The 15024-nt window shown below is 38.7% G+C and overlaps 3 protein-coding genes across 3 annotated transcripts; 2 read left to right on the top strand and 1 right to left on the bottom strand.

Annotated features, from left to right (window-relative positions):
• Positions 1-895: 895 nt before the first annotated feature.
• Positions 896-7119, top strand: LOC110056460 (mitochondria-eating protein-like). The gene is made up of 9 exons (XM_089273211.1): positions 896-1650; positions 2039-2134; positions 2673-2777; positions 3488-3707; positions 4722-4892; positions 5305-5619; positions 6167-6263; positions 6360-6431; positions 6984-7119. Exons 1-6 carry the CDS (start codon positions 1256-1258, stop codon positions 5503-5505), a joined length of 1188 nt encoding a protein of 395 aa, XP_089129337.1. The 5' UTR covers positions 896-1255; the 3' UTR covers positions 5506-5619; positions 6167-6263; positions 6360-6431; positions 6984-7119.
• On the bottom strand, positions 6940-8744 carry LOC110056461 (glyoxalase domain-containing protein 5-like). The gene is made up of 2 exons (XM_020762943.2): positions 8651-8744; positions 6940-8426 (listed from the first exon to the last, which is right to left on the bottom strand). The coding sequence occupies exon 2, from the start codon at positions 8335-8337 to the stop codon at positions 7993-7995; it is 345 nt and encodes a 114-aa protein (XP_020618602.2). The 5' UTR covers positions 8338-8426; positions 8651-8744; the 3' UTR covers positions 6940-7992.
• A 28-nt stretch (positions 8745-8772) lies between these two features.
• On the top strand, positions 8773-15013 carry LOC110056508 (endoplasmic reticulum membrane protein complex subunit 7-like). The gene is made up of 4 exons (XM_020763005.2): positions 8773-9006; positions 10844-11166; positions 12012-12092; positions 13182-15013. The coding sequence occupies exons 1-4, from the start codon at positions 8862-8864 to the stop codon at positions 13335-13337; spliced, it is 705 nt and encodes a 234-aa protein (XP_020618664.2). The 5' UTR covers positions 8773-8861; the 3' UTR covers positions 13338-15013.
• Positions 15014-15024: the final 11 nt, after the last annotated feature.

The following is a 15024-nucleotide window of genomic DNA, read 5'->3' as shown; positions in this document are numbered from 1 at the left end:
GTTTATGAAAGGTGGCGAAGAAGCTTGCTAAGAAACAAGTTGCCCTGGTTTCACTGTACACAAAGAAATTACTCTATGATAGCTTGGTCTTGTGTGTTAATAAACGGCAGACATCTGATAACGAACGAAATTTTTAGCACTTGCAAGTTTGTTAAATTTTGTTTGCTCGTGTCTGGGTGAAGGCACAAATTTAACATGACAAGTTTTCCTTTATCGTGTCACCTTGTTGAAAAGTAACTATAAATTAAACTAAGCTTGGCTTGTTCAATAAGGTCACACGCCAAATCAGTTCCTTTTCACGGGACTAAACTGCAATGCAATACATGTACGCTTTCATATGTGTTTTTGCTAGCTTATATAGTCTACATACAAGCAAAGGGAAGGTTGTCAAGAAATGTAAAATTTGTCACACAGAAGAACTACTTGTCAGTCAATAAAGGATGACTCGTCTAGGGGGACATTAGTGATAATAATATATAGTTTTATCAGTGCTATATATGTAGCGGAGAAAATCCTCCCGTGAGTTCTGAACATTCCCTCAAGTTTTCAGAATCCTATGTGATATTTCCAATGTCTTATTGCAATCTCCTGACATACTATCATCAAGTCAATTTTCGAGTCGATTCTGGCAAATATTTGCTGTTCAGTTACGAAACTGCGTTTCTCTTGCTCGAAGATGTTGGTGTTAAAAATATTTCTGTAGTTTCAGTTTCGGCAAAAATAAATTCAATTTCTCTGTGTAACGGTGTTAGAGAAGATCAGGTGAAACTAGTTAACGTCTATTGAATTAGATATTCCCTCATGTCTTTACTCAACAAACTATCCGTTAGACTGGCAGGTGTTTGGGCGCCTGCTTAACATGTGCAAAAATAAATATTGTTGGTTTTAGAGAATTAATTATCTGACCCGCCGTTGAATATCTCATAGTGTATATGGGCCCGTAGTAAGCCTTCTGTTGAAGACAAGTAATTAGAGATCTTTTGAGCGAAATTTTATGATCATGATTGTAATCATTCGTTGAAGCTTTTGTAACGAAGGTGCGAATTGTTCGAAAAAAAAACTCGGCTCTTTCAGCTAAGCCAGTTCTAAACTGGGAAGTAGGAAACAAAGACACATTTTCACCTCGGAAAAGAATGCGTGATTCGCTCGTTGAACTTGTAACAAAATCTCTGTGAATAAGATCGCTTACAGAGTTCATTAACACCACGTCCAATTTTCAAACAGAAATATCAGTCACTCCCGCAGTTTGTTTACGATGACAAGTACAACATTTGTAGGGTTTCTCAGTCGTTTGGTCGCGACTGGGGAATTTAAATCTTTGCACGAGCATTTGACAACTTTTTTCGACGCGAGCTATCGGAATAGTTGCGAAGAAAACACCGCATTTTGTTGCGAGCTTATTGAGATACATGCTAAACTGCAAGGCCAGCTGTTTCACCTTTTGGAGTTGTGTTCATCCGAAGGAGGGATTTACGGCGGGAGCGAAGCGCTGAAGAAACGACTTTTGCCATGGCTTCGCAATGGGTTCCTCACTGCAAGAATCAACAAGGAAGATGCAGAGGTCATAAAGGAAAAATACGAACTGATTGTGAAGAAAATGGATGAAGACTTAAGTGCCTCCAAGGTGGAAGCGGCCGAGTTAAAAATCAAGTAAGTATCCATCGGAAAAATGTCTTTTACACATGTAGCTTGTATGATATAAAGCACTAAAAAGCAAATCTTACGTGCTAGACACTTTTTTCCTTGTTTGTGTTAAAACATATCATATCATTACCACGAGTAAAGTTTCGCGGAACTGTGTTGTGGACAATACAAACTAACTAATGGGTAGCGATAAACAGAGCAAACCAGACGGTAACTTGTAACTTAATCATAAATAATTTGGCTTGTTGAAAAACTAAAAATAAATAAAAAGAATACGATGATTGAATGGGCCTAAAGATTGGTTCAAGGAATTTTTCGTAACAGATGGAAATGTGTTATAAATATTATACAGTGCATGTCTTTGAGTTTGCTTCTGTTGATTGAATTTGGTCAGATTAGCTGATGCAGAAGACGACATGAGGGCTTTGCGCCGACAGTTGAAAGAAAATCAACAAGGAGACTACCAAGAAATCATCGAGTTGGGGAAGAAGTAAGTGTATGATGAAAATGAGAAAACTAAATAAATAACAAAAATCATTTGAAGTGATTCATATAGCGGTGACGCTGAAAGATGCATGTCACGCTGGTACACGATTAGTTGCTTAGCAACTCAGAAGCTTGAGCACGTGCTCTTTGAAAAACAGGTGCGGAAGTAGAAACAGCCTCGTTCTCGTTGCCAGACTTGGAAACGAGGTTCAATATACTTATCAGAAAAAAGGATCGATAACCGTTAGGTATTTTACTGTCTTATTTCTTTAATTTCTATACGTTGTCCGACAACGTTGTCAAGCAGTAAGAGAACCATTACTCAACATCATCTAACTGTGTTTCGAATTTCAATGTACCGCCATTTAGTCAGATTCAACGTTATTAAGATGTCTGCCACACACTTCCTGTAAGGGGAATTATATTTCGACTTTTAACTTGAAAAAAACTGATGCTTAACTGGTACTGAACTCTAAGGTTTATATGGAACATTTTGTAACCTATTAATAGTCCATGTTATTTATCTTTCTTTGTGAATTGAGGTTAACACATGCTAAGAATGAACTTGTAGCTAGGGAATGCCAGATTAAAGAGCTGACTAAAGAAACTCTTGAGCTAAAGAGAGAAAACTCCGAACTACATGGAAGGTAAACAGACTGTTTTGTTTTGTTTTGTTTTGTTTGTTTTGTTTTTTTATTATTATTATTTAAACAGTTACGTGACTGGGTAGCGGGGGGGGGGGGTGGGCTGTTGAATATAGTCGACGTAGATATTCAGATGTATAGACCATGAGAATGAAAGCATCCGGGGGGCATCCCCATATAAAATGGACGGGGATGCTCGTAAGAAATTTTGAAAAGAACCCCAAAGAGGTACCAAGCTTCTGATTTGTGGGCGTGGCTTAACATTTTTTCGCCCCTAAGAGGTACAAATTCTAAAATTGCACATTATCCTCTGTCATATTTTTTTTTCGGCTCAATACCCTAAAAGGTGCTGCTGAAGCTTCCGCTGTGGACCTTTTGAGGCTGAACACCCTAGCTCCGAGAGGTACCAAAACCGCCGTTCTAACCCCTATAAAGTACGACGAGTACCCCCTTCCTTTTTATATGGGAGTTCCTCCCACCCAGGGAATGCATCAAGGGTGGTGGGTGGAATCCTGTTCTCGCAACATAAACTTCGGAAATGTAAAATGTTAAACTGTACTAAAACTGGCATGTGTTGTGGGAGTTGCTTTGTTATGATCGGGGCCTCGCCTGCACAGGCCGGCGGAGGCAAGGCACTGATTTGCATTGACCAGTTTAAGGTCTCTCTTTTTGTTTTCAGATCAGGCTAGCTTTGTAATTTTATCAATTTCCAGGTTACACAAGAAGCTCTTGGATACTGCAACGGAACCCGAACCCGTTCGTCTTGTGACGAAACCTTATGTTGATGAAGTGGTGCCGTATCAGTCGCGCTCTTTCAAACTAGTGGAAAGATTTTCAGAGCTGTACAAAAATGAGCGAGTACAGATTTTGAACTCTTTGAAGGGAATGCCTGATAGTTCCACAGCTGAACGATTTGTGTTTTCAATTGTCGAGGTGGGACAAATAAACAATAGTTTGTAAATGATAGAAGTAAAAAGTAGGACTGCCCTGGCAGTAAGCCCTGGCCAAATGGACTCGCAAGTAGACGCAGTTGAAAACTTGCATGGTCTACTTGGACTACTTGCGACTCGGTCTAACCAGGCCTAGCGTGCACTTCCGTTGACTTGCGATAACTCGCGCTCACTTTGGTCGAGATCAAATTTGCGCACAAGTCGACGCAAGTTTTTTTACCTTTTGGCCACCCAACTAGCCTGCGAAAACAGCCGTCCTTCTCTCCCGGCCCGAGTGGCGAAACGCCACCCCGGCCGGGAGCGAAGAAGGACGGCTGTTTTCGCAGGCTACCACCCAACCCAAGTAAACGCAAGCTGAGTGACGCTTATTCGTTGTTATAGTAACCTATTAGCCAATGAAATACAGGGTATTTATCTGGCCTGTAGTCTTGAAATGGGTTTTTTGCGACTTGAGTGAACTTGCGAGGAAACGTGCGAGCCCGTCTGGCCACCCACTGACACAAGTCTCTATGCAAGTTCATCTTGCGGCTACTTGCGAGTCCGTTTTTGCCAGGGCTTTACGTCCTTGGGCCAAGTACTTCGAAGCTAACTGCCAAGAGTTCGTCTCCCGACCCCTCTTAGGTAATCATCAAAAATGTCACGGAAACCGAGAGATCTAGAAGCTCCGGCTTCGACATGAATCTCTCAAGAAAGAGGGACTCAATGATCCCATAGCTACGCGAGGGAAACAAACTAACAAAGGGTCACCCACTCGATCCCAGGGTCTCTCATCTTTCCGCCCTACCGAAGCGAGAGAGGAGAGGCAATAGGACGGGAAAATGAGAGACCCTGCTCCACGAGGTACAGGGTCATCATGCCAAATTTGTGAACAATCCCCAGGCAGAGAGAACATGGCAAGATCACCCTATAAAATAAATCTTGCGATTAATACTGTGGGGTAATGAGATTGATCTTTGGATTGTTTTTAAGGTTGAACAAAACTCGTTCTTTAATACAGGAATGTTTCACAGTCAGCAAACTGGAGCAGCATAAGATGAGGTCCCGGATGAACCAGGCATTACAATCCAGCGCTCAGGGTGGTCTAGAGGAATCGGACAGAGTAAACGAGTTGGTGGAGAATTATGTGAAAAAGAACACGGAGCTGTATGATGTTGAGACACTAATTTCAGTGAGTAATTAAAACGTGTGCTAATTTATTAGTCTGTTTCCAGTGTCTTAGACTCAGATTCAGATTCAGACCAAGTGTACAATTCGTAGTGTGGAACTAACTTTATTTCATGTGAATATATGAAAGATCATTTATTTGAACTGCGGGGAAAGATATGAACTCACAAAGTGACCAGCTCTCCGTTAGCTTGGTAACTCAGTTGGTAGAGCCTACACCGGTATCGCAGAGGTCATGGGTCCGAATCCCGTTCGTTGGTTTTTTCTTTTTTTTTTTTTTTTTTCAGTCTTTAATTTTACAACTGCTTAAGTTGTGTCTATAACTGCGATGATCAATCATGTCTTCATAACTGTATTTAGGTCAGTTACTCTTCTTATCTTCGACTGAGTGTTTCGTGTCTCTTGTCTCAATATAGGATGTCATCAAATCTTTACATCGCAACTCTTCAATCGCTCCCTACATGGCGTGTAACGAGAAAATCACTGCTCCCTTCGTCCGTGAGTTGTTACGCGTGGCCTGGCCCATGGTAGCCCTAGATCCTCCGATAGACCTCCCCACAGCACTGGAAGGCGACGTCATAAATGAAACACGCTATCGAAGAACATACGACTCCTAGTTTAGTGCAACTACCATCGCCTATTATGTGTGGCCGGCTTTAGTTAGAGACAGGAAAGTTGTGGCTAAGGGAGAGGTGGTTACCAGGAGAAAGTCGCCGCGGAAAGCAGGAAAGGTATAAGTGAACATGAAGTAAAACTTGACATCTAATTAATTCAACTGTTGCGATTTTTACAGATGGCAATAAACCCGTGGTTGAACTCCTATGTGAGACGGGCGGGGTATTTAATTTTTCGTAGTCTCGTCTATTTTAAGGGTGTACATATAGGATTTTTGTCTCATTTAGGGTGTTTGGCCAAGAAAGGAATTGTCTCTTCCCAATTTTAGGGTTGCATGTAAAGAAATGAAAAAGCGCTGACATTCTGTTTTCATGAGTAATTTGAATTCCTTACAGTTCTGAATAATTGTTTACCTCGTCTGTTGAAGAGATGTATCTTCAGAGTTCAGAAAAACCTTCAGTCCATCGGCCTCCAAATTCTTTGCGGTTTGTTTCGGGAACAGAAGTACTAAGAGTAATTCTTTTTACAGAGAAAGAGTCTTAATGGTAGCTATACTGCTTAACTACATCTAACAATTACTGAAAAAGAGGAAATCTGGAACGCAAGAAATATCTTGTGACAAACTTCGCCCATCTTCATCCTTCTTTCTCTTTCCTTTATGAGACCATCACAAGCACACCTCGTCCAGGTAGCGCCGAACCATTTTCCCGTCCTTCAAGTTATGACCTTGGTTTTGGTTCCTTGTCCTCTTCTTGGAGTGGTAAGTAGAAGACTTCTATTCATAAAATTCAAAGTCTACCTCTGGGTTGTCTATAAAGCAGTTTTATGGTGACCCAATCAATTTTATTCAATTCAGATCACTCCAGTTACAAACAACGCTTCACTCCTTAACGTTCTTGGTTTTTGCTGAGCTATTAGAGAATAACAGGTAAGTTGCCGATATTTGAAATAGGGTAAAAATGACCATCTACTGTAGATAGGTTTGTCTATTATCACATTTAAATCATATTTAGCTCATAACTTGGGGCATTGGATATAAAGTAACGCGTGGTGATTAACTTCTTACACTTTGCAGTAAAATGCATCTTCTGCTGATTTTAGACAGCAAGCAAGCAACTGCACGTGGAATCTATTCACATTACGAGTGCTTCATCTTAAAGTTAACCTGCAATCAGGTTTTTTTTTTTTTTTTTGCAGGGGAAGAAGAAAAAAAGAGTTCTTTTTTCGCCTTCCCCCTGCTTTGAAAACAATGCCTGATCACAGGTTATCTCAAAGTAACCCAGTTCTGGTTCAGCCAAATAATAGTTGAACCAAGATGAAGAGATGAAGGTTTATAGACATCACTATAAATTAGCATAGGCAGGCAACACGTGCAAAGGGCTTCATACCTCTAGCTTGATAATATAAGATGGTATCAAGTAACATGTCATGCGAAGTTGAAGAGTGCAAGTGCTAATAACTATTTTATTGCGCTTTACAGGACATTTTCAAGATAGAAAGACCAGAGAGCTGCAAATATCATAAAAGCAATACATCTAATCATGAGTTTTATCATAGTGTAATTAATTAAGACATATCTTTTATTTCATTAAAAGTGTTTTAGTTTCCTTGTGAAAGTGATATGTAAATGAATTCTATTGGATCAAATATCTTGGTTAAAGGCAATCAAGTGATTCTGCCCAGACTGGTCACAAGACATTTTACCCTTTCAACCATTTTTAACAAACATTATTGATTTAAGACCAAGTTTGACTGCATTTCCCAACACTGAGAAGAGAGTTGAAAATATGACTTGTATTATTAACGAACGTCGCGGTGTTTGGAAATGTGGTCAAACACGGTCTTGAGTGTTTGATATATCTTCTCAATCGAAACTAAAACTGAGAGGGAAATGGAGAAATAAAATTGTAAAAATCTATGCTAATTAACACCAGATATTCCAACAACATCACAGTCGTGATTTCATTTCTTTAAACTTGATGAATTAATAACGAGATTGAAAATAACAGTTCAACAACCCCCTCCCCCCTGTCAAACCTATGTAGCATAGACACTGCATTTCTGTGTTTCCACATTGAACTTACATGTATGTATTGAACATTTCAATATGAAGCCTGCACGCTTGACATCACGATGTAGTTAGTGTTTCTAATTTGAGTAACTCTTTCATCTCTAATAGTATTGTTGTTGGCTCTCAGACTAATTGCTGGTTGCCCAGTTACTTGAGGCCAGAGATGCAGTGATTGGCCTTTAAATGCCTGAACAGACTTGCCCCAGTATATTAGCATGGAAAATTCACAGTTACAGTCAATCTCCACTCTTACAAATACTAGATATTAAGTTTGACAATAGACTAAATAATAAGTTACAGGTACCACTATTCAATGAATGAACGAACTCCCTCAAATCTTACACTTTGATTGGAATCGATTGGTAAAAAAGCATTTTCAATTGAATTATGACTTAGGATAAAGTTACTACTATTACAGCTAAAGATCAATGTTATAATTAGACACCTCAATGAGGTTCCTATCTGGATCCCTAAAATAGACAGACATGATTGGCCCTTGAGCACCAGTCCTTTGTACGGGTCCTTCCTCTACCTCCACTTCAAGACTCTTCAAGTGTGCAATGACACTTAAGATGGGCGTATCAGTAACAAGACAAATGTCAATAGAACCTGGCGTCGGATTTGCAGCTTTTGGTTCAAATTCTTTCCCTCTCTGATGCAAGTTAAATTTCTGATTTCCAAAGGAGAGGGCTTTCCTGCCCTGCCCAAATATTATTTCTTCCATGCCAAGTACTTGGGTGTAGAATTTGACAGTGGACTCCATGCTTTCCACTGTCAACACAACATGGTCAATGTGTGAGATAGAAAACTGCTTGCAATGTTCAGCGGGATCTTGTGATTTGGAACTTTGACCTGTGTAAAGAAGATTTCTTTGGTTGCGGTAAATAGCTCTCAACCAATTAAAAACGTTTGCTGTGTGTGCAGGAAAAAGAGGACTCGACCAGATTACTCTGCGCCCCGCCATTTTAAAACAATTTTCGATCGTCACTCACGCTTACCAACCTGCAGATAAAGGCAGTGAGCATAAATATTAACTAAAGACTTGTGTGCAAACTAAGACATGATGATAAACTCACTTTTCTGGTCTAAACATTCCACGCGATGCAAGCAAGTCGAAGGACCACCTGAAAAATCTGCCAGGCGTTCAAACGTTTTTGAGTCGCACGTCAGGCCGTCCAGGCGTTACATGGAGTGGCCTGAAAACTAGTACCCGGCGACTCGAGATTTTTCAACCAACTTGTTCGTGTTATTTCTTGTAAAAGCTTTTAGCAGCAATTAGGGGTGAAAATGAAAGAATTGTATAGTATACTAGTTTATTTAACGTTGTTTATTCTTCCAAACACACGGCGAACGAGTGGTAGTAATGTGGAGGAGACTTCTGAGCGTTACAAAATTGAGGGCAAGATAACAATCCAAGGTTTCAAGCCATCCGGTAAGAACTTGGTTTACCTTTCAGCTGATCTGTATTTAGATGTTTAATAGAACAAAACTTATTGTTATCCTTGACTCTTTTCTGTACACGACTCAGGTTACAAGACCTCTGTAAAGTTGACGATCTTTTTAAAAACGTTTCTGATAGCTTTGTGTTAAGCTTACTTCAAACGCAGTGATCGTTCTTTCTTACATTCATTTAAGCTTAGGCCCAGTTCATACGTCGCATTTCTGCCGTGTCGAATTCAATTCAGTTAAGTGTAGCAGAAATGCGACTGTGTATTCATACGTCGCACTTGTGTCGCATTTAATTCAGAATTTATACTGTCGGGTATGTCGGCCAGCGGAAAATGTTTTAAACGTAGAGTATTCAATATGGCGGACGAAAATGCTGAGCGATGAAGGACTTTAATTTTGCGAAAAATTGTCCGCCAATGGAACGAGAAGGAGAAGGCTTACAACGGAGCAGTATGCGTTGCAATATGTTCAGGTTGCATTGGGTCGAGAATGACCAAGTTTCCTCTTTTTCTTTGGTGGGAAAACATTTACGCATGTTCAATACATTAACATAATGTATGCATTAGATTCGACACGGCAGAAATTCGATGTCTGAATCGGCATCACATTTCTGTCGGATAATGCGACAAGACCAGTCAAGCGTGCAGCAGAAATGCGGCAGCAATTCAGATGTCGAATTTCTGTCGAATTTAATTTGTTGAATTGAATTTGACACGGCAGAATGCAACTTACGAACCGGGCCTTAGATATCATTAACTAGCTATCTCACTCTTCTTTGCCAAAACTAATGGTGCTGTTACTCAGTGTAGTCATTCATGAATTCAACTTTTTTAGTAACTACTATGGTAACAGATGTCCAACAGTAGCAATTAAATAATGAAAGAATGAAAGATGCAAATGCAGCCATAACACTACTGGAAAATGACCTGAAAAAATTTCAGGCTCTGAACAGGATTCGAACCCATGACCTTTGTGTTACTGGTGCAATGCTCTATCAACTGAGCTATTAAAGCCACTTGAGAGCAGTCGTGTGTGGGTTCCGCCCTATATGTTCAGCAGACGTAATACTCGGCTCAAGTATATGAATTCCATGGTAATAAATGTCCGACAGTAGCAATTAAATAATGAAAGAATGAAAGATGCGAATGCAGCCATAACACTATTGGAAAAATTACTTATTTCAAAATTATTGCAAAACATTGTTCAGTGCTTGTAGGTACAATGTAGTCTTGGGGCTTTTGGTCCAACTTGTTGAGGGTGGAGGCTGGGCCAAATGAGAATTTATAGCAGAGAGTTCAAATTGACTGCTGATAACTCTCTTGTACTCTCATTGACTCATCATCTCTCAGTTATTCTCTATGAATTTATACTTGCATAAGTATTTTTACCTCTGGCACACTCTCATGCATGGTTGGCTGTGTCTAAATGATGGGCGTCCACAACTTATGTAACTCTGATCTTTGGCTGCTCTTGAATGATGGTCAAAGAGAGTTCAACTTCTGTCAACTTTTATCAACTCTGATCCAGGTATGGCTTGGTCTTAAGGGAGCTACGTCATAATTTGCGCATCTTCAAAAAAGTTCAGCCTACATTTTTCAAGTTTGTCATTTGTACTCCATGTTGACTAATATTCTTCATCCTTAACCTTCTTTGCTCCTTTATGGTTTATTCTCATCTCTTCAATTTTTTTCTGTCTTAGTAAATGACTATTTCCAGGTTTCCTTCAATTAGATAATTTTGAATGTAATTTTATCTGTGGCCAAGAAATAGGCAAAGTTTAGTTAGTATAGGATGACTTTATGCTCAACGTCTTTTTTCAGACTGGATTTCGCAAACAAGAGTCCTTGTGGATGGGGGAAACTATGTTGGATTTCTCAAAACTGATGGTAGCTTTACTGTAAATGACGTTCCTGCTGGTTCTTATGTAGTAGAAGTTCTTTCACCAAACAACATGTTTGAACCTGTAAGAGTCGACATCAGTGGCAGAGCAAAGGGTAAAATCCGAGCAAGGAGAGTGAACTTTCTTCAGAATTCAGCTGTCGTAACTGTTCCTTATCCTTTGAAGTTTAAAGCTAAAGAGCCTGCACCTTTCTTTGAGAAGCGAGAGCAATGGAAAGTGACTGATATGCTTTTCAATCCCATGGTGAGTTAGATAACATATATGATGTCAACCCTTTTGTCCTCTGGAAATATCAGGGATTTGGTGACCTGTTATATGCATATTCATGCATATGTACCTCTTATATGCTGAATTATTTTAAATTGAGTTATATGTTTATTGGTTAAAAGGTTTGACACTCCTTTTAATGCTCCTATTGTTATTTTTTTGTGTTCACTTATGTAACTGTTCCTTTGAAAATGTGGAAAGTGGCATTTCCAAGTGTCTGAAAATAACAATTTGGCAGGTGTATGTCCCCAAACCTAAAACCCTGTTTAGTGGCTCACACTTGTGACACCTTTTAACCTTTCTCTTAATTCTTGCATACTCCATGAAAAATGCATGCTATGCCCAGGTGGATGTGTAGATTATCTCTAGGATGAATATTACACACAGCTGCTGTTTATAAATACATGTACACGTGTGCAGCTTATTCTAGTTGTTGTGTAGGATGGTGCAAACTACTTGTATCAGATACAGTAAGTTAACACATTTGATTTTCCCAAGCAAACTTACTTGAAGTTTGTTCAGAAGGATAATCGTGAGAATTAACATCATTGTTATATTTCAAAGTGGCTCAGATGCTTTTTTGTTTAGCACATACATGTGAAAAATGAGCTACTTGTTGTTTGATCCACCGGCTTTTCATTCATAACATCTTACTGAAGGTTACATCAGAGCCACACTGCAAAAAAGTTGTCTCTAGGATCTTTTATTTGGTCGAGGTATCCGGCAGTTGTTCAGGGATGAAGATTTGTTCAATATTGTAGAAGAGGAAAGGTGACAGCTTTTGAGCCGAAAATTATCACTAATATTTTACATTTGCACAGGTGTTGATGATGGTGTTGCCACTTCTTTTGCTGTTAGTCTTACCTAAACTTATAAATAGCCAGGATCCAGAGACACAAAAGGTAGTGGCAATAGTAGTGTAGTTTTCATGTATTATTTGTTTTAAATCAGCAATAACCGCACCAAGGATAGACCTCTCTGGGCGGTATTGCTAGTACTGTGCAAAGTTGTTTTCACATATTACTGGTGTAAATAATTTTAATTTTGAAGGTGAGAAAAAACATAAAATTGAATTGATGTTCAATAAAGCCCCATCACACCACACCAAAGAAATTTGAAAATGCAGCTTTATTTCTACGGTTAGGCATACCATCCACACTAATCCGTCATGAAAATGGAGCTTTTTGAAAATGCTTTTCAAACTGGAGGAATTCGAAAATGCTGGCTTTGTGTTTTAGTGTGGATGGAAAACATTTTGAAAACGAGGCTTTTCAAAAATGATGGCATTATGGTAGTCATGATATTTCCCTGCCTAAGTTTTACCCAAACACAAATCCGCAATGAACAGTGATTGTTGCATTTTTCAAATTTTTCCATCACAATCATGACTCATTGGTCAGCTTAATGATAAGTGCACCAATCTTGTGTGCACTGGACTCTTAATCAATCAATCAATCAATCAATCAATCAATCAATCAATCACTTTCAATCTGTGGCTCTAGTTTTTAAGCATTGTGCTGTCTGCTCAACTTTGTGGTGTAGAGACACAATGTGAGAGTTGTAGTGGGGTGTATGGTTGTTCAAAACATGATAAAGTTACATGTACATGTAATCCAGGATTAGCATGGGGGGAATTTTGATTTCAGTTTTATAACATTTTAGTGAGGTTCTCTGTTTATATTTTCTGTGTCCCAATTGTGATTTTGACGGTGTCAAGCTACTGTATACAAAATAGCAGTGAGAAACACTTTTGTACAAGGGAATTTAAAATTACTGCAATCACCTAGTGTTAATCAGCTTTCAAAAACCTCTTTTAGGTTATAAATAGGTACATGAATGTTGTTACAGCAAACTGACAAAATACAAGAGGGAAGGGTAACTTGGCACTGGACAAGCATCTGAACTCCTATTAGCTTGGGAACCAGCTCCAGTTGTTTTGTGTTTTGCCTACTTGAGCTCTTACTACTGGTCATTTTATTCTGTCCTTTTAGGAAATGCAGTCATCAATGAATATGTTTAATCAGTCTAAAGATTTGCCAGACATCTCTGACTGGTTTGCCAAGAACTTCTCCTCAGGCAGTAAGAAAAAGACAACGAGTAAAGCAGCACCAAAGAAAGCTGTCACAGGAAATGTAAGAAGACGTTGAGTTCTAACGCAAATTATGCAATCACCGGTTTTGTTAAAATGTAGCTGAAAATTGCTGGCAATCTGCATTAAAAGTGCAAAAGATTTAAAGCAGTTGTGTTCGCAGTTTGCTGTACACTGTAAGATATTGTCAAGGAGCCTGATAAAAAATCCAGGGAGTCAACAGATTTTAATCCAGAGCTTCCCTATTGCCAATTTAAAGCTCTACCAACTGAGTTGTTTTTAAGTCAAATTGGAAGCAAATGTACATCAATAAAGTTTCAAAGCTTAGTTTTTGTGGCTGCATCAAACTGACAATGTGGAAGTCATGCATTAAAAATATTTAAATCCTTATTATAATTGTAAACTCAGCTGTAATGATCATCGGTTCACTTTGTGCTCTTTTCACATTATGTATAAACTTATTATAAATGCTCTTCTCTTATTGGCTACGTTACTCCCTATCCATTCTGTTGTAGATAGTGAGTAACCTAGCAGTGTGTGGTTGTTTACAAGATGGTGGCCACCTCTTACATGTAGCATTAAATTTTTTGAAGTGTTTGTGCAGAGGATTTAGATAAAGTTTTGATGGAATAGTAGATCTATACTTAAGCAATTCAGTGATTTGCTCTTGACTTCTATGCATGATAGAAATCTTGAGCTCGTAATCTAATTGTAAAGTAGTTATGGCTTCACATGTAACTCAAACTATTGAGTAGTGATTTGATATTTTTTATTGAGAAAGAAAGGTCACACAGTGAACTAATTGTATGCCACATTAATTTTGTTGTTCCCAAAAATATCCATACCCCTCACTCAGAATATTTTTGGTTTTGACCCCTCCACCCCTCTAAGAATCCAGTTTCTTCTGACTTCACACCTGAAAAAAAAAACTGAGGCTTTTGATCTCCCACCCCCCTTCCCCAATCCGCCCTTGTCCAAATGTCAAACCTGTTTTTGGGAGAGTGGTATGGTTATACCCTTGAAACTGCATAATCTGTGTTTGTTTCTCAATCCTTCAAAAATAACAAAAGACGATGACAAATTTAACCCTGTAATGACCAAGAATGATTAATATCTACTTACTTCTAAGAGTACTAACTCATCATCTGCACAGACAGTTGATATGAGAGTTAAGAAATCATCAACTGGGTGATAGTGCCTTGATGCGCCACAAAATTTTCAGATCTAACAGTAGAGAGCTATTATTGTTGTGCCAATCAGTATGAAGAATTACTGTGAAATTCAGAAAACCATGAACACTTTGATTTGATATGATTCTGACAGGTCAATTGTATACTGAACAATCACAATATAAAAGTTCAAAACCTCAAAACCACAAACTAATTACCACTGCTGTTTGCAGTTTTGTTTTGTCATGCCCTATTTGCTTTTTCCTTGCTATGGTAACACAATATTATTTCATAAGTATTTCTGGTACTCGTGGTTTACTGAATTTCACAGTCATGTTTTCATCTTCGTAGTGAACAGATTGCATGTGCAAGAGTAACCTATTATTTGAGACTTCTCAGTTGAGTGAAGTAAATGATTATATAGATGAGTGTTTACAGATTGTGCTGCTGTCCAAATTGTAATTTATACCTTCATATTATTTAACCATTTCTTTGTAACATGTACAGATGTGTACAAGAAAAAAAAACTGAGCACAGTTCATTTTAATAAACTGTTAACAACTAACTGACTGGTCA

This window comes from Orbicella faveolata, unplaced genomic scaffold (assembly GCF_042242905.1).
Source record: "Orbicella faveolata isolate gen_17 unplaced genomic scaffold, um_ofav_v1 contig_35, whole genome shotgun sequence".
NCBI classification, from domain to species: Eukaryota; Metazoa; Cnidaria; class Anthozoa; order Scleractinia; family Merulinidae; genus Orbicella; species Orbicella faveolata.
This window is presented reverse-complemented; position numbering and strand designations above follow the sequence as displayed.